At 44.6% G+C, this 19,886-nt stretch overlaps 2 protein-coding genes across 3 annotated transcripts in view; one reads left to right on the top strand and one right to left on the bottom strand.

Moving 5' to 3' along the window:
* LOC112827069 (antileukoproteinase-like) overlaps positions 1-19,886 on the bottom strand; it is a 381,146-nt gene that overhangs the window by 309,397 nt on the left and 51,863 nt on the right. The gene's annotated exons all lie outside the window — the stretch shown is intronic.
* Positions 5,511-7,270, top strand: PI3 (peptidase inhibitor 3). 2 transcript variants are annotated; one of them, XM_025875434.2, is made up of 3 exons: positions 5,511-5,645; positions 6,634-6,861; positions 7,098-7,270. In XM_025875434.2, exons 1-2 carry the CDS (start codon positions 5,567-5,569, stop codon positions 6,858-6,860), a joined length of 306 nt encoding a protein of 101 aa, XP_025731219.1. In that variant the 5' UTR covers positions 5,511-5,566; the 3' UTR covers position 6,861; positions 7,098-7,270. The 2 variants fall into 2 exon arrangements, with proteins under 2 accessions (XP_025731219.1, XP_025731218.1); XM_025875433.2 differs by having other exon boundaries at positions 7,094-7,270.

The raw sequence follows: 19,886 nt of genomic DNA, 5'->3' as shown, positions 1-19,886 counted from the left end.
ACATAGTTTCCCACCACACTCAGAGTGGCTCCTCCTGGGGCTTTGGCCTTCCTTGGAGCTTCCGTGGGGCAGAGCATGTGACTGGTGCATACACAGCAGAACCATGAGGTCATCCAAGTCTGTCTAGGAACCCTCTTCCCTCCTTTAGGCTCCCATCACCCCCAAGTCTGTCCTGCCCTCAAGTTACTGCTCACTCTATTAAATGACTCTAAGGTGTCAGAGACAGGGTGTCACCTCATCATTTATTTCTCAAAAGAGACCACCCTGAGAGGTTCCTGTGTAATCAGGGGGATGGAGTGCCGGTGGAGTTCGAATCTCAGGCTCTAACAGGGGAGAACAGGGACCTCCCAGTGGCGGGTGCAGCTATTTCGGGGGCTCCCCCGGGGTTAGGAGTCCCTAGAGAAAGGAGGGAAGGGGACTGCAGAGTGAGACTTGGCATGTGTCTGGTGAGGCGGCAGGACAGGCAGAGCTGGAGGCTGGGGTAAAAGTGGGGTGCTCGGCAGGGAGCTGCCTGCAGATGTGGAAGATGGATTTCCAGATGTCCAAAGGCCAGTGTGGAGCCTTCAGTTTCCCCGGCTCCTTGTATTAGTTTCTGTGCCTTAGAGAAAACAGCCACCTCCCCCAGTCCTCACGGAGGGGGTCTCACGTAGCAGATGAGCCCATTGATCAACGAGACCCAAGCTCTTGGTTATCTCTTAGACCTCTGGGATTGTTCACGCTGCATCATCTTACGTTCTCACCAGCAACGTACAAGGGCTCCAACTTCTCCATTTCCTCGCCAAAGCTTGTCTGTTTCCGTGAAGATAAAAAATTGTATAGTCACGCTAAGGGGTGTGAAGTGGTATCTTGTGATTTGGGTTTTCATTTTCCTAGTGGCTAATGATGTTGAGTATCTTTTCATGTGCTCACCATTTTTTTGTATATCTTCTTTAGAGAAAGGTCTATTCAAGTGCTTTGCCCACTTTAAAATTGGGTTGTTTCATCTTTTTATTGTTGAATTGTACGCGTCCTTTATATATTCTGGACACTAGGCCCTAATCAGATATCAGATTTGCAAATCTTTTCTCCCAGCAGCTGGTCTTCTCACTGTCCTGGTAGTGTCCTTTGATGCACAAAAGGGGTTAATTCTGTTGAAGCTTACTGTGTTTTAAATATCCTTTGACTTGAAACTATTACATATATAGCAATCAGCGAGCTTACTCTTTAATCCAACTTCCTTCCCTATCATCCTTCTATTTGATGGAAATTTTACTATTTCTACATTTTCACAGCAAGGCATATTTACATACTATTTGCTACGACTTTGTCTTAGTCTTTATTCCACGGTTAAAATGCCCAGTGCTCAACAATTGTCATTTTAGTAATTTCCACAAATCTTCTGGGTTGGGTGTATCTTGTCCCTTAGAAACTGCTCAGGAAAGCTCTTGGAAACAAGATCCCTTGAGTTCTTGCATGTCCAGAAGTATATTCTTGTAGTTGTGCAAAAAAAATCCTCAGTGTGTACTCTTTCCTTCAATGCCTTTAAGTTTTGCTCTGCTGTTTTCTGGCCATCATTCCATCTGATTTTTTTTTCCAATTTTGTTTTTGTTTTTGGTTTTTGAGGGGAGTTGCGTTCCTGGAGGTTTCTATGTCTATCTTTACAGCCCAAGCGTTTTACTCGCATGCGTCTTGTGTTTACCACGGTGTGAACTTCCAATACATAGACTCGAGCCTGCTTTAATATCAGAAATATTTTCCTCGATTAGGGTTTTATTTTTTTTAAAGATTTTATTTATGTATTTGACAGAGAGAGAGAGAGAGAGCACAAGTAGGCAGAGTGGCGGGCAGGGGGAGAGAGAGAGAATCGGGCTCCCGGCTCAGTTGAGCCGAAGGCAGACGCTTAACCAATAGAGCCACCCAGGCGCCCCTCGATTAGGGTTTTAAATAATTCTTTTATTTTGCTGTTTTGGTTTACTTCTTGTGTGTGTGTGTGTGTGTGTGTGTGTGTGTGTGTGTGTGTGTATTTTGGTTTTCTCCTTTGTGCAACTTGATTTATATGTCTCTTGCGTCTCTAGTGACTTTTTATACTGAAGACTTTCTCTGAAATCATTTTAAAGCTATTTTTCATTTTTAGTTTGTGGTTCTTTGCTTTTCTTATTTTCTTTCCTTTTGTCCTTACTTGGTCTTTATTTCGGCAATGTTTTTGTTCTTGTCTTCAATCTCTCCCCCGAGGTCTGTCAGATTTCACTCCACATCTTCCTGTTACCTTGCTATTTCTTCTTTGAATTTCTATATTTCTGCTTTATGGTGGTTCTTCATAGTTTCAATTTGCTTCAGTAATTTTGGACATTCATTTTGGAATATCCATTTTTTTCAGGTTTGTGGTGACATTTTACTGAAGATTTTAAAAATCCTGTTTTAAATGTTTTTAAGCTTTGCTACTCTTTTCTGCTTTTAAAAAACAGTATTTTTGTATGGCTTATGTGATTTCCACATTTCTTTCTTATTTTAAAATCAGTAGATTTTCACGGACCAGCTAGTGAAAAGAGTTACCTTACCTGAGTAGGAGGGGTGGGAAGTTAGAATGGGTTTCTTAGTTCCTTAGCTCAAGGGCTCCCTCCTCCGTTGCTACAACAATGGGCAGTTCCTTAAATACGTGGACTTTTCCTGATTCTTAAGTAACTCGTCTGAAACAGGAGGGCTCCTACTATCAGCCATGGCCAAAGAGATATTGCTGCAGCCACTGCAAGATGATAACTTCTCTCCTAAATATGCCTCCTCCTTCTCCTGGGTGCATTTTCTTATTTCTTTTCTCTCTACACTTTCCAGTACTTGTTCTCTACCTTTCTTGTTCTCAGACCTGCTCAAGGTGGGCACTTTTCCTTCTGGGAGGTGAATATTTGCTGATGTTTGGAAGCGTAAGTAGGGGATGGATTGGGGCGTGAACAGTGGCAGGATGGTGGCATGCTCTGTGCAGTGTCTTCATCAATGTGAATTTCAATTGCTCCCAGCATGTCTCCCTGTAGCGGTTGGCAATCCAGTGACTATCTGTCCCAGACTCTTCCGCATCCAGAACTGCAGATGGGATTCAAGTTCCTACCAATCACACACACTCATACAATAGCTGGATTCTTTTTCTGCTTGAACTACCTAGAATGATTTCTTTGGACGGCATCTGAATCATACCCGACACACACTATTACATTTTTACATTATGACACTTCTATTTTAAGCATTCCTTCTCAACACTGGTATTACTGGTTACATGTATCTCATTGTTTATTTAGATATAATTGTCAATTATACTGTTTTCTTCATTCACAAGATTCCTTGAGTTCTTTTTTCTAATTACGGATTGTAATTTTCTTTGATATTTCACATCACAACAGTGACTTTTTGTTGTGACAAGTAAAAAAATTAGAAACTAGTAGGAAAACCTGCTCATCTGGGTTTCTTTCCCATTCTCATCACCCTGATGTAAGCAATATTAACAGTGTAGTATGTATTCCTTCATATCTTTCTCCTCTTTCGTACATGAATAAAGGCATTTATAGCACTTTTATGTGTTTCTACTGAAGTATTCTCAAACACATATATTATCCTCTAACTTGTTTTCCTGCTGGTAAGATTTCATGAATATTTCTAGGATTCAGTGCACAGAGATCTAGCGATATTCATTCTTTTTCTAATACATTTATAAATATAATAGGATCACACCAGACATGATAAGTTTTTTTGGTGAAGCAATACTTTTTTGTTTCTTTTTATTTGCCCTTTTTCTCCTTCTACCTTCTTAACCTCTATCCCCCCATCAACTCTTCAGTGAACCTGTATTAATATGATGTGCAGTCTTCTTAATATAGTATAGCCAGATTTGTTTAATATAACCATATTAAAAACGTGCTCTCACTATGTGCACTGTAGCCAAACAATAGGAGGGAACGTCCAGATAAGATGAGGAGAGGAGAGCACCCCGAGCTGTTCTGAACAGATCTTAGAATGGCATTCAATTTTTTTATTTGCAAACCATACCACAAAGGACCTTGCTCCATAATATATAAAGAGTGCTTAAAAATTAAGAAGAAAAAAGGCTGATGAATCTATTAAAAAGTGAGCAAAGGAAAAGAAGCTTTCAGAAAAAGAAATTAACTGGCTTCTAAAATGTGCAAAAATGAAAATGAGAGAAATGCTAACTAAAAACATCAGCAAGGCATGATTTCTCACCTATCAGATTGGTAAAAAAAAAAAACAAAAAACAAAAAACAAATGAAACACACTGTGCCAAAGCCTGGATGCACACAGGTGGTTTCATCTACTACTGGTATGGGTACAAAATGGTACAACCCAGATCAAAGGACATAAGACAAGAGTATAAAAAGTTCAAAAGCATCTGAAAGATGGTAACTATATGAGTTGATGGATATGTTCATTAGCTTGATTGTGGCCATCTTTTCATAATGTGCATGTATAGTAAAATGTCACATTGTACACATTAAATATATATACAATCCATTTGTCAATATACTGTAATAAACTGGAAAAAAATTTCAAATGCATTGAATCTTCGTACCAGCAAACCTACTTCTGGGACTCTAGCTTACAAGTTAATGCAAAAAGCCATTGCATTTGGGGTATAGTTTGTTATAGTGAAAGACTGAAAACCACCCAAGAGAGCAACACTGTGGGTTTATGGAAAGCAAAGGTAATCCATAATCCATAAATTATTTACCCCACAGCCTTGGAAATACACACACACACACACACACACACACACACACACGTGTGTGTGTTACCAAGAACCAAAAACTTAAACCAACCTGAGTCCTTCTCACCAATCCAGAATGTTTCTTGCCTCCTTTCCAGAGTAATCACTATCCTAGATTTTGTGCGAATAGCTTCCTCATTTTCATCCACCCCCGCGTAAATGAGTTGTACCACATATATAAGTACGTCTAGACAATCTATTGTGTTTCTTAGTTTTGAACCTTATACGCAAGCCTATAATTCAAAATATTTTCTCTTGAGACTTGAATTTTTCACCCAGCATTATTTTAATTAGCATTGTTATGTGAGATCTAGAATCCCACCTTCCTGATTACTTATGTGCTGCATCTCAGAGATGACCCGTGTAGTGATGTGTCATTAGATTTTCAAGGCAAATTTGCCTTCGAGAGTTTTCCTCAGGGCCAAGAGGGCATGAAAGCAAAGGCCAGCTTGATGCTGGAAAGGGTGAACAGTTAGGGTAGGTCTGGGTGGGCCTGCAGGAACAGGGAGCGATGGGGGAAATCTTCGGCTTTGAAATCAGAACACCGGGCCCACAGCCAGCCCTGCTTCTCTGTGAGAAAGTGGGACAGCTCTCGGCGCTATCAGAGGTGATGCAACACAGTGTCTGCCATTTATCTTTGCGAAAAATCCCCGGGGAAAGCCCCAAGGTCCCTTCCAGAATAGGGGTGGATCCTTCCTAGTAGAATTAGGAAATGTAGGTGTTGTCTCAGAGAAAACCACAGACCCACCCTCCTGGCTCCAGGCCACGCTGGGCTGCATAAAATGGGTCAACTTCAGCTTGTAGCCACACACTTGAGACAACATGAGGCCCAGCAGCTTCTTCGTCCTGGTGGTGTTCCTTAGCCTGGGGATTCTGGTGGCACAGGCCAGTGTCACCAGAGGTGAGTAGACAAGTGGCCTGGGTGAGGCTGGGTTGGGCCCTGCCAAGGAGCACTCTGGGGCAGTGGGCAGGGCTGGATCTCACACTTTCTTTTAAAAATTTTTATTTATTTGAGAGGGTGAGAGAGCGAGTGAGCACATGATGGAGGAGGGGCAGAGGGAGACGCAGACTCCCTGCTGAGTGGGGAGCCTGATGCAGGACTCCATCCCGGGACTCTGAGGTCATGACCTGAGCCGAAGGCAGACGCTTAACCAACTGAGCCACCCAGGCGCCCATGGGTGGTCTGTGGCTGCTTCCACTGCGTCCAGAGAGAGCAGGAAGTTGTCCAGTAGAATCGACATGCTTTCCACATCAGGACCGAGATACCAGGACTATTGCTGGAAGGAGTGTTGCTACATGGTCATGGCCTCAGGTGTGGATACCTGGGCAGAATGTGCAGTGAAGTGAGGAGCCCCAGGAATCTGGGCCTGGGTGTGGGGTCTGGCCCCTGCCTGTCTGCCCCCTGAAGGTATCTGGGAAATCAGCCTCTAAAAGGAGGTTACACACCAAGGAGACCTCAGAAGCCATGTAGTTTGAAGACCCCCCCATTTTATGAGGGAGGACACTGTCCAGACAATCTTCAGAGCCGGGAAGAAGCTTGGGCCTCCTGGTGTGTGTCTCAGGCTCTCCCCTCTCCCCCAGGAGCACCATGTGTCCTTCTCACCTCTGCGAGTCACTCCAGTCTGGCCTCTCCTTCTGAAAGGACTTGTCATGGAGGGTGGGGGGATAAATGGACACCCAAGGGAACCGTGGTTCTGTAGATCCTCTCCCCAAAGCCTGGGGCACAGCCTTCCCGGGGCACAGACCTCAGCGAGCCCAGAAAACCCTGCCCCACCCCAGGCCGCAGTTTGGACAACACAGCAGTGAGCAGGGGCTGGACGTGGAGGAAAGACCAGAGAGTGAAGCTGGCACACGGGGACTACATGTGGCGACATTTGTTCTTTCAACAGTTCCTCCTAAAGGGCAAGGCACTGACAAAGGTCGTGTTCCGGTGAAAGGTCAAGATCCAGTCAAAGCCAAAGTTCCCGCGTCCACTAAGCCTGGCTTCTGCCCCCACATTCTGATCCAGTGCGCCATGCTAAACCCCCCGAACCGCTGTCTGAGCGACACCGAGTGCCCGGGGGCCAAGAAGTGCTGTAAGGGCCCTTGTGGGCTGGCCTGCTTGGATCCCCAGTGAGGTGAGAACCAGGTGGAGGAAGAGAGGACCCTGAGGGCGCAGAGAAGGCTGAGCAATGGGGAGTGACCCCGGTTGGGTGAGAGAGAGGCTGCGGGGAGGTGGCTGAGAGACTGAGGGTCTCAGAGCCTGTGACCGAGCCCTGAAAGGGCTGCCACCTGGACGCGACCCTGCCCCCCACTGCCCCTGAGTGCTTCGAGCGGGGGAGTCACCTCTCCGGTTCTCTTCTCTCCCAGCCAGGTGGAGCCTGTCCTTGCTGCACCTGGGAAGTCCCCAGGGCTGCTGGTCCCGGCCCCTGTCGCACGGCCCTCTCCCTCCCTGGGCATTCCGCCTCCTGCTTAGGATGCCCAAGTCTGGGCTTGGCTGCCTCTCTTCGTGACTTCGTAATAAATGATGACTTTGTGCTCTGTTTGCTTCTGGCTCTGCCAACTCCTGTGCTTCCGGGCACCCCAGGGAGATGGGTGGGGGGCTGGGACTCCCTCTCCCCGGTGGGTGTGAAGGAGAGCGGGGGCCGAAACAAGGGGCCCATTCCTGGGGCTTAATACTAGAAATCCACTAATCGACCCCAGACCCAGAGTCTGCATTTCACTAGGGAATGCTGCCTTTGCCCTAAGCCCAGGGAAATAAGAAACTAAGCAGGACACAAACTGCAGGCTGTTTCTTTCCTCTCCCATTGACCCCGTGACCTGACCTAGCTATTGACAGCCCTGCCAGCGGGACCGACCTACCCTAGTGGCTAACCCTGTAGCTCCCTCCCGCCTTTCCTTTTCATGTTCCCCAGGGCTCCACATCCTCCCAAGAGGCCACAGAAAGAAGCAGGGAAATCCCCGCTCCTGAAGCATTTCACCTGTTCCTGCCTGAGATGCCTCCATTAACAATTAATTCCTTTGGCTTAAGCCATACCGTCCCCCAGCTTTCTATTTTTAAGATGTGAATGAGGAGCCAGGACACACCAAGCCCTTGATCCTTTAGCGTGGGTGGTGAATCGTGTTCTCCGGAGACGCACAGGGTGGGGGCAGGCAGATTCGAATGGTGCAGACCGTGGAGGGTGTGTGCTAGGCAAACGCGAACGACCTCAGGGCCCTGCTTTTGCCCCACCGGCTTCACTGCCCTTGAACAAGGAAGCTCTCCCAGAAAAAGAATTTGGGATGGAGTTGAAATTGCACAGGCTTAGGAGTCAGGGAACCTGTGTTCTAGGGCCGAGCCTCCCCACTTGCTGGATGACCTCAGACAAGCGTCTTTCCCTCCCTGAGCCTCAGTTGTCTGCTCAATTTGAGGGGGTTGGATGTAATTATTCGGCAAGTATGGTCTAGCCCTGACATTCTGGCCCTGAGACAACTCTCCTTTTTGTGTTGGGTTCCCGCTGTGAGCGGAAGTGGGGGGCAGAGCCTCGGGGTGAGAGAACAGGGAGCACTGTGTCCTTTGCCCCTTTGAGAGGCATGCAAGCCAGGGCTGCCTCTCATTCTCCAGGGGACCGGCTGCACTGCAGTGGACCCGTGATAGCAGGACATCCTGGAAAGTAGGCAAGAGCCATGCCCAAAATTCTGGCCTGACAAGTACAAGATACACCACCGGTAGTAAGATTAGTTTATGTATTGACTACTTCTCTGTTCCAGATCCTATACTAACTGTGTTATATGTATTGTCCTATTTATTTCTCGTAAGAACCTTGTCAAATGGGTATTATCTCACATCTTTAATTTTGTTAAAAGATTGAAGCCGTGAGAGGTTCAGTAACCATCCACAGTCACATAGTTAGTACATAATAAATCCCATTTTTATTAAAGCGAACAATAATCAGAATAAAAATTTTTAAATCCCACTTATATAAATCAGAGAAAGACAAATACCATATGATCTCACTCACATGTGGAATTTAAGAAAGAAAACAGATGACTATAATGGGAAGGGGGGAGAAAAGGAGAGAGGGAAACAAACCGTAAAGAGACTCTTAACGATAGAGAACAAACTGAGGGTTGATGGAGGGCGGTGGGTGGGGGATGGGCTGGATGGGGGATGGGCATTAAGGAGGGTACTTGTTGTGATGAGCACTGGGTGTTGTGTGTAAGTGATGAATCACTGAATTCTACTCCAGAAAACAATATTGCACTGTATGTTCACTAACTAAAATTTAAATAAAAAATAAAATAAAATAGAATAGAATAAAATCCCACTTAGAATATCAACAAAATCATACCATTCCTTTAAATAAACGTAACAAGAGGTAGGCAGAACTTGAAAAAGAAACCTACACAACTGTTCACGAAGATTGAATAAATGCTGTGCTTCTGAATGGGAAAATGCCACATGGGGAAGATATCAACATTTACCTCTTCAATTTACTTTTTTTCCCCAGCTTTATTGTGATAAAATTGACATAGGGTGTAATTTAAGGTGTACATGTAATCATGTGATTCACATATATATTGCAAAATGTTTATCATGATAAGGGTAGTTAGCAAATCCGTCACCTCACATAATTACCATTCTGTTGTTATGGTGAGAACATAAAGGCTCTTCTCTGATAGCGACTTTCAAGGATACAATACAACATTGTTGACTATTCACCACGCTCCACGTTAGATCCCCAGAATGTGTTGGTCTTGTAACTGAGAGTTTGTGCCCTTTGACCAGCCCATTTCCTCCACCCTCCGGTTACCACCCCGGCTACCACCATTTTACTCTGTGTTTCTAGGAGTTGATATTTTTAGATTCCACCTAAGGGAAATCATACAGTATTTGCCTTTCTCTGTCTGGCTGATTTCATTTAGCTTAATGCCCTCAAGGTCCATCTCTGCTGTCAAAAATACAGGAACTCCTGTCTTTATATGGTTGAATACACCACACTTTCTTCATCCATTCATCTGTCAGTGGACGCTCACATCTCACTAAAGCTGGAGAAAAAATTCGCCAGACTTCCAGGGTAGACGGTGTCCTTATCAATTTAAATCTTCAAGTACATTCTTTCACAACTACAGAATTCAACAACAACAAGAAGAAAACCCCATAACCCCTCTGACATCAATATAGTCACAAGTCAGGGAACAGCAAAAACTTCAAATTACCTTTACTGAAAAGACTCTTGATTTTCAAGGAGGTATCTTATGAACTCTTGCCTCTACCCTTTTCAGAGAGCAAAGTGAGGTCCAGAAATATCTGTGTCAAGAAGAGGAGATGAATGGAGAGCCTAGAACTGACCTAAAATCATTCCCAGGGAGGATGGCTCCATTAAGTGTGAAAATCCCAGAAAGGAGACTGAGTAGCGCACAGCATTCTGTGGACTAGCACACCATTCCTCCCAGTATTAACAAACACCCTACGTTCCCCTGGTGTGGGTGTCATGATTAATGAAGCAATATTGATGCATTAGTGTAAACTAAAGTCCAAACTTCATTCATATTGCCTTATGTTCTTTTTTATTTTTCGGAATCCCACCCAGGATACCATGTTACATTTAGCCGTTGGGTGTCTTTAGGCTCCTCTTGGCTGTGACAGTTTCTCTGACCTTCCCCGTTTTTATGACCTTGACAGTTTAGAGGGGCACTGATTAGGCAGTTGGGTAGGTCTGATGTTTTTTCTCATGGTTAGACTGGGGTTATGGGTTTTTTGGAGGAAGACCACCAAGGGGGAGTGTCCTTCTCATCACATCATGTCAAGGGTATGTACTATCATTGGTGATGCTGACTTATCATTGGTGATGCTGACCTGATCATTAGGCTGATGGGTTCATCAGGCTTCTACACTGTAAAGTTCCTTTTTTCCCCCTCCCTCTTTCCATATTATTCTCTCAGGGAGAAAGTCACTGTGCATATCCCACACTTAAGATACTCCTCGATGCTGAGTAATTTAAGAAACAAAATAGAGGATCATAGGGGAAGGGAGGGAAAAATAAAACGAGACAAAATCAAAGAGGGAGACAAACCATAAGAGACTCTTAATCATAGGAAACAAACTGAGGGTTGCTGGAGGGGAGGGGGGTGGAGGGATGGGGTAACTGGGTGATGGACATTAAGGAGGGCGTGTGATGTAATGAGCACGGGGGTATTATATAAGACTGGTGAATCACTGACCTCTTCCTCTGAAACCAAGAATACATTATATGTTAATTGAATTTAAATAAAAATAAATAAATTTTTAACAAAGATACTCCTTGAGGGGGAGGAAGCTCAATTATTTGGAATTAATCCGTATGGGAGATTTGTCTGTCCTCCTTGTTTTTTCATTTAACTATATCAGTGTGGACTTACAGACATTTTATACTTTGGGTTGCATTTTATTTTGTTGCTCAAGTTGTCAGAAGGACACATTTAATGTTATTAACCACAATTCACCGTAAAGATGTCCGTTGTAAGCACCACATAACACATATAACATTCTCCTTCACAAAGAAGTAACTACAGCAAAACAAACAGACAAACAAACAAAAAATGGAAACAGACTCATAAATACAGAGAACAAACTGGTGTTGCCAGAGGGGAGGGGAGTGGAGGATGGGCAAAACAGAGGAAGGAGATTAAGAAGTGCAAACTTCCAGTTATGAAATAAATAAGTCTCGGAGATGAAAAGGATAGCATAGGGAATATCGTCAATAACATTTTAGTAACATTGTATGACAGGTGGTGACTATGCTTATCATGGTGAGCACTGCATAATGCACAGAGTTGTCCATTCACTATGTTGTGCACCTGAAACTAGTATCATATTAGTTCACTTCAATTAAAAAAAAAAAGTAACTTCAGGATATGCAAGGAGACATAGATTGCAGCTCACCAACGATAGAATTTAACACACTATCATTGTAAGATGGTTCACGTGAACAACAAAAAACAAGGATACAGAAGATCAGAGGAGAGTATCCTGAAGTACTTACGTCAGTGAAAACAAAATAATAAAAATAAGTACATCAAAATTTACATCAAAAAAGCCAGGAAAAAAAAAAGGATAGAGTAAACCAAGGGACATCTAAAAAAGTAATAATAGTAAAGGTAAAATAATAAATTTATGAGGTTGAGGATGGGAAAACAGTAGCTGTAATTAATAAATCAAAATCTTATTTTAAAAAAAAATATTTACCGAATACGCAAACCTCTACCTTCTTAACCTAGATAAAAAGAAAGGAAGCAGAAATAAATAAAATGAAGCACCATGGTGGAAACAAGTACTGGGAGAGACAATCATCCTGAGGCCACTCAGACCAGCTTCTCTCCTCACCCCTTCAGGCTGCTGTCCTGAGGGTGAGGAGGCGGAGGGAGGGAGGCAGGACGCTGTTGGGTGTGGTGTGCATGGTTGTTGTTAGTGGGAGGACAGAGGGGACCAGCGACTATCTTCCCTGATGCACTGATGAACCGCAGGGCTGTTGTTTTCAAGGCTGGTGGGAAATGATATTTCAGCTTTACAGAGCCGGGCTGGGGACAAACATCAGGAGAATTCCAGGGCAGGCTCTTAAGGACCCGATCTGCAAAACCAATCCGAGAAGATTTTTCCTAAACTTAGACGGGATCTGAGCGAGGACAGGCCCGGCAGAGCCAGGGGACAGCAGGGAAGATGCCCGGAGGAAAGGCACAGAGTTTCTCGGCATCTTCCCCGTGCGGCCGTGAATGGACAGGTGCAGTTGCCCCGGCCCGAGCAGGGTGTGGTGACCCCTCAGAAGGAGGGTCTGGGTCTCACCACCAGGTAAGCCACAGAGCGTAGCCCTGATGGCAGCCGAGGACAAGGAGGCTATGGAATGGAGTGACCAGCAGGGTGAGGAGGAGGAGGGACAGCTGCAGGGGCTGGTGCCGAAGTTTGCCCCACTTACCCCCATCTTCTGTGGTCTCCAGCAGGAAGAGCACCCCCCCGGAGGAGCTGTACCTCCAATGCCTGCAGAGACGCACATCCTGCAGCACAAGGGCGGCACTGGGGTCTGACTGGGACAGGTGCAGCTCAGACCCCCTTTAAAAAGGAGCCCCTGGCCATCGACTGCAGGGAGCACGAGCCCCTGAGGGCTTCTCAGGCACTACCACGGTGCTTGAGCTGGGGACCCCCAGCCAGGGACAGGCTAAGGCTGCGGTGCTTTCTGCCGGAGGGAGGACTCCTCTAATGGAAAATGCTTGCTCCAGAGCTCCCGGTTAGGCTGGCAGAGATGCCGTCAGGTCTGCGTAGTGATGGCTCCCTGTCCGTGCCCGGTCCTGCTTCTCTCCAGTACTTTCACCGGTGGCCCTTTGCAACGGAACTTGCGCCCCTCACTCTGTCTCAGCTCCTGCTCCCCTAAGAACCCAATCTGCAAAATGTGGCTCTGGGGATGATGAAAATTCAAGCTCAGGGGGTATTGTAAGAAAGAGAGCCTCCAGGCGGCGTGACCACAGCCAGAAGCACAGCCCCACAACTGTGTGATGTGGGCAATGGACTGCTGCACACTCGCCACGGCCACCAATGGCCCTGACTTGGGTGCTGCTGTGGACAAGGCTACCGTGTGGCCCTGGGAAAGAATACCCTTGCATCCTTGCTGCTCGGAGTCACTCGGGGAGATCGAAAGTGCCAGGAGGTATATCGGATTTGCTGAGCAGCCCTAAGTGTCAGGGGTGAATGAAAGTGAGCCTGGTTGTTCAGTTTCTATGGTGAGAGGCCCTCTCTGTCTCTCATCGGACTTAAAAAGGAAGGTGCTAAACCTATGAGAAGAGAATTCCACATAGTGGGCAGTCAACAAGCATTAAGTAGCCTCTCCTCTGTGGATTTCCATAAGGTTCCAAATTCCCCATGAAACTCCACTGGGATAGATGTTACAGCCTCTGCAACGGAGACCACACTCCCTAGTCCCCCTGGGAATGTCCTGGGAAAGTGCCTTCTCATACTGAGCTCCACAGCAGACAGCTCTGTTACCAGTTTCTCCATCAGCAGTGATTTATTTCACTTTTAATAAACCCGGATCACTTTTCTGCCCCTCTTCTTATTCCAGTTTACATTCTCAACTTTTCCACGCTACATGATGCTTGGTCCTCCCTAGTCTGCAGCCTAGTGTTTTTGTGCAGACACGAATTCCTCAATAACACCTGTCTTTTATTTTTTTTGTTTTTATTTTTTAATTTTTTATTGTTATGTTAATCACCATACATTACATCATTAGTTTTTGATGTAGTGTTCCATGATTCATTGTTTGTGCATAACACCCAGTGCTCCACGCAGTGCGTGCTCTCTTCCATACCCCTGGCCAAGCCAACCCCCCCCCCCCCCTCCCCTCTAGAACCCTCAGTTTGTTTTTCAGAGTCCATCGTCTCTCATGGTTCGTCTCCCCCTCCGACTTACTCCCCTTCATTCTTCCCCTCCTGCTATCTTCTTCTTTTTCTTTTTTCTTAACATATGTTGCATTATTTGTTTCAGAAGTACAGATCTGTGATCCAACAGTTGTCTTTTACTTTTTTAAAACACCCAAGGTCTTTTACTGCCGAATCACAATAAAGCACAGCCCTGCTGCCTCCAGGCAAGCTGATGTCACCTCTTGTCCGCCCACACTGCCAAAGCCTCAGCCATCTCCTTCCCTCCCTCCCTGGCGGTGAGATGCTGCAGCCCTTGGCTGCCGGAATAAATTCCCTCTTCTTACTAATCTCTGTGTCCGCTTTCTACCGCTCGCCCTCGCAGCCACGACAGTCCGTGCATGCGTCGTTTGAGCCAGTACCGGTGCACGCGTGGTGGCCGCCGAGCAGGCAGAGAGAGCGGGCGGCTGGACTTCCCATCATCTATGGGGGACCCGGGCTCCGCCTCCCACGGCCAACACTAGGCCGACAGGAGACTCCCTAATTATAGGAATGGTGTTTGTATGCTCAGCTGTCAAGAAATGAACATTGTCTAAACCACCCCCGTTCCCACTGTGAGCACCCTCCCCTCTGTTCCGTGTCTGGCCCCAGCTTCCGACCTGCAGTTTAACCAAATGTAAAAAGAAGGGAATTGGAGCAGTAGGGCCTCTGAGGCCTCTTGGCGGGCATTCTCCAAACCACCTACTGCCCCATAAAGACACTTTCAACTCTGCATGTAGTGGTGAGGAGAGGGAGCGAGCATGATGTGGGAGGCTGTGTGATATTAGTGAAATTACCCAAAGAGGCTGGCGGACATGCCCAAGATGGGCAGCACAGTCAGAAGGCATGTGGTTAATTGGGAGCAGCTCAATGGCTACCATGCTTCTCCCCGAGACACAGCATTCCGCAGCTGAGGAGGTTTGGGCTGAGATCAAATCCTGATATCATATGTGCAGGCTCTGTGTGAGCTTTGGGGATTGAGTAGCCAGGGTCCCTGGTAATTTTTGCTCACCCTTTGGCCACTTCCTAGGCTCTCCTTGTCCAGAAAGCTCCTCAGAGGAGAAGACTCTGTTCTAGCCAGCGATGTGTGTCTGCCTGGAGGAGTTCAGCATGCACAGACACCACGTGCTTCTTAGCTTGTCACAGATGCCCTGAGCCACAACCTTCCATGGCATGTGGCGTTAGAAGTCCCCTTTGACATAATCCGGATAAGCACCCTCACCCTGCAGATGGGAAAACTGAAGTCTAGCCAAGACATCAAAGCTCACACTAGGAGTCAAGGGCACAGCTGGGCCCAGAACTACCTATCCTGGTACTACATTTTTTCTCTTTCCATAGGATGCTCATTAACCCTGGAAGACGGGTAACCTTTCCAAAAAGACTTGTTGATCTATTGGTTTTACCTGAACCAGAAATCAGGTTCATAGCAGGCATTCCATGGTGATGGGATGACTCAAGCCAAAGCGTAGAATCAAAGATAATGTTGGTTTGGGGAGAAGAGAAGAAGTCAACTCCACAAAATGCCAAGTCAGCCATCATCACCAGGTATTTTGTATCATTTAGTGTCCTCCCAATGATCTTTCTGCTCTTCTCTTGTCAATTTACTCCTCACCAGGCAGAGACCTTTGCTTAGATGCTTGGAGTCTTTCGCAAGTGAGAAAGGTCCTAAGAGACCAAGTCACTCATTTCACAGTACCTGAGACAGGGGCCAGTGGCAGATGGAATTGCCCAAAATCAGCGGTGGGAAAGCAGTCTCATAGGCCCCGATAAAATAGGAATCATGTTTTGTTTTAATTTGTACTTCTTTAATTATCAGTGAGGTTTTATTTTCATAGATGAATTATCCACTTGTATTATTTTTTCTGTAGACCATATATTCATGGTCCGTGCTCATTTTTCTATTAGGGCATCTGTTTTCTTTACTATGTTGTAAACAGTCTTTCAACACATTATAGAATATATATTCCCATCATATGTGTTTACTCACATTTTTCCAATTTCTAATTGTTTTTCCTACTGTATGATTGATTTTTGCCTTACAAAAGTTTTTCATTTGTAGGTGGTTAGCTGTATCAAGTGGCTTTCAGAAGATCATCTCCATATCAGGATTATATAAAAATGCAGTTATGTTTCCTTTGAGTATTTTTATAACTTAAATCCTTAATCATCTAAAACTTATTTTGAGATAATGGATGGGACAGAAATCCAGTATTTCCCCCCTGAATTATTGACAATCTGTTACGATATCATGTACTGAGTTTTCCGACATTTCTCTGGTGATGTGGAATTCTACCTTTATAATTTGTAAATTCCTATAGGCACTGAGTTTCTCTTTTCTTCCACTGATATGTGTGTGTATTCCCCCACCATTCCTGTATGTTCTAATTATGTTGATATATTTATGATAATCTTGGTTGCATTAAAATGTGTCAGTGGGCTCACTGTGGTCATCATTTCACAGTGTGCACCTGAAGCTAATGTAATGTTACATGTCAATTATACCTCAATAAAAATAAAATAAAATAAAAATTCCTGACAGTGCCTAGCATGGGGGTGAGGGTGGGGGGTATGTGTCATACATACATATATAACTCCTTCTCCCATGATAATTTATCATCAGTTTTTTCCTGGCAAATCTCAAATGCTTACTTTATCAGGTGATATTTATAACAATTTTGGGTCATTTGTAAACCTCAACTATTGGTTATTTCATCACAATGCATCAAATTTATAGCATAAGAAATAGTGTGTCTGTTTTTGTGAATGGAATCTTCTCTTTCACTATGGTTTCTCACTGGTTATTGATTGTATAAAAGTTACTTGATCTATGGTATACAGTAATTTATTATTTAAAATGGTCTTGAGAGCACTAGAAAAACCAGAAACACACTAGGGCCATTTCAGAAGCCTTCTCTCAAGGATAGATTGCACAAAGAATCAAAAGTGTAATAAAATAAAGATAAAGAGCCTTTAGAAATAGACCAAAAACTTTCAAACAATTTTGGGGACGGACTTAACAGCTGAAGTAAAATGGGACTTGTCCTGTCCCCTCATAAATAGGCTTCTACTTGAAATAGGGCATTTGTTACCAAAAAATAAATTGCAAAAGGAAATTCCAATTACAAGATTTCAAGCACATTACAGAACATGTTCAATGGGCTCTAAAAAGTAAACAAACTAAAAATCAAAGCACACTCCTGATTTAAAAAAAAATTGACCTTCAAAATAAAACCAAGAGCTGAAGTTCTCCTGCTGAGAATCTGGACTCCACAGATTAGGAGACCTTTAGGTACAATGATCAGAAGAGCCACTGGAAGAACTGATGTCTCCTGAAGATCAAGAGGCAGAAGGACAGTTGATCAAAATCTGCTCGATGCTGCGGCTTTCAGAGAGGACCCAATACCCAGTCATGTCCTTTCCTTAACTGTGCTTGATGAACACAAGTACTGGTCCATCATACTCAACCCAGGATTCTTCAGTCTTGGCACTATTAACATTTTGGGTCAGATCATTCTTTTTTGTGGGGATCAGAGCTTTCCTGTGCATTGTAGGATGTTTGGCAGCATTCCTGGCCTCTACCAGACTAAATGTCTCCAGGCATTGCCCAATGTCCTCAGGGTGGGGGCAAAATCGCTCTGGTTGAGAACAGAACACTGGATCCCTCCAAATACTAAAAACACTCAAATACTGGAAATTTCCAAGAAGCCTAAGTCCTTTCCCATGTCTCAGCCTCAGTGTTCCTTTAGGAAGATTATCGTCAGTCTCCCTGGCTGTCTGTTAAGCTGTGTGGCTGTCAGCATCACACCCATCTTGTAGGCTCCACAAAATTGTCAGTTGATCGTTCTATTTTTTTCCCCAAACATTCCCTGTGGCAGAAATTGTTTTGCAGTTTTATCTAATTATTTGAGCCCCTTTGCAGAAGTAGTCCTTGAGGTTTGTTCCCACCCTAGAAGGGTTCTCCTTAGTTGTCTTTTTCAATGAATCTTTCTGGGAATTACTAGTTGTAAATTAGTAAACTAGTTGGCTTGTAGTTGAGCTTTTTGCTCTCATGGAGCTGCCAGCTTCCTCTTAATTGATTACCACCAAAATCTCCATTGTTTTAAAGAGCGCCTATAGGCTTGAACTTTTCCATGCTCTGTTCCAAATAAAGCCCATTTTTAGGGGGAGAGCTTCAGAGGTCTCTGTTGTTACAGACTGCCTCTTACCCTGGACAAAATCTCTGAGCTACTTCTATGGAGCTGTGTTAGAGACAGTGTTCAGTGTGGCTTGTGAGTAAAGAAACCAGAAAATAGGTCATTGTTTGACACCACCCTCCACCAGACACCCAAAGTTCCCCAGTACCCACTAGTTGTTGCTGAGACAAGGAACTGGATACCGTCTCTCCAGGGTCTTCGCACACCCCAGGGGTAGAGCAACGAACGTCACTATAAGCTTAGGCACGCTTGAGCCATTTTCCAGGACCTTGCAAGCTCTGTTCTAGCCATCCATGTGTGTCTGTCCCTAGGAGTCAGGTTCAAGTTGCAGCTTGTAACAGATGCCCTGAGCCACAACCTTACATTGAGTTTGGAGTTGAAATCCCTGTTGACAGAATCAGAAAACTGCCTCCATCTTACAGACGGGAAAACTGTTTAGGAGTCAGAAGCAGAGCTGAGAATGGGAATTATCTGTTCTGATTTAAAGTCATTTTTCTTTCCATAGGATGTAGACCAAAGCAAGAGGATTTAGGAGTCTTTCAAAAACGACTATGGACACATTGGCTTGGCCTGACTCTGAATGAAAGTATAGGTTATACTTTCCAGTAGCAATTGCTACATTTCTGGTAGCAATTCCAGACCAATAGAATAATATAAGCCAAAGTGTGGAATTAAAGTACATGCATCAATTGCAGCATTGTTTGTAAGAGCTAAATATTGGAAGAAACCTAAATGCCCACACATGGGAAGGAGAGTGATTGGATTAATGGTGGTACATGTATACAGTGAAGTGCTATGCAGCTGTAACAAGGAATGTGGATGAAATATTTACCTTTACTGTTATTCTTTATTTCCTTTTATGGTTTGGAATTACTACGTAGTGTTCTTTCAGTTCTCCTCAAGGACTCCATTTAGCATTTCTTGTAGGTCATGTCTACTAATGACAAAATCCTTCAGTTTTTGTTTTTCTGGGAGTGTCTTAATTTCTCCTTCATTTTTGCTGGGTAGTTTTGCTGGGTATAGAACTCTTAGAGATGAACACGACTCCAAATACAAGTGATAGAAAGGGGTGGACTTTGCTGTACTGGCTGATCCAAATTATCACCCTGGTGAATGTCCGTGTCACCCATCCTGCTCCTGTATGCATTAACATGGGGCTTGTACTTTCTCCCCATCATTTCTTCTTCCACGGTCTTAAGGAAGTTTCTGCAGGAAATTTCTACCATGATTTTTCTCATCTTATTGCTCTATATTAAATCATCTGGGCCTAGCTCTTTGTGGACCTAAGGCAAGAGATAGTTAGGGGCACCCGGTTGGCTCATTCAGCTTCTGCCTTCCACCCAGGTCATGATCCCAGGGTCCTGGGATCGAGCCCCACATCAGGCTCCCTGCTCGGTGAGCCTGCTTCTCCCTCTCCCTCTGCCTGCCGCTCCCCCTGCTTGTGCTCTCTCTGCCAAATAAATAAATAGAATCTTTTTTTTAAAAAGAGATAGACAATTTTTTTATACTTCTTTCATGATATTTGTACAGTTTGGGTTTTGTCTCTATTCTTAAAGCAACACGGTAAT

The sequence above is a fragment of the Callorhinus ursinus genome, unplaced genomic scaffold (assembly GCF_003265705.2).
Source record: "Callorhinus ursinus isolate GAN/ISIS: 27379988/994484 unplaced genomic scaffold, GSC_fseal_2.0 scaffold38, whole genome shotgun sequence".
NCBI classification, from domain to species: domain Eukaryota; kingdom Metazoa; phylum Chordata; class Mammalia; order Carnivora; family Otariidae; genus Callorhinus; species Callorhinus ursinus.
The sequence above is the reverse complement of the archived record's forward strand: the minus strand, read 5'-3'. Positions and strand labels throughout refer to the sequence as shown.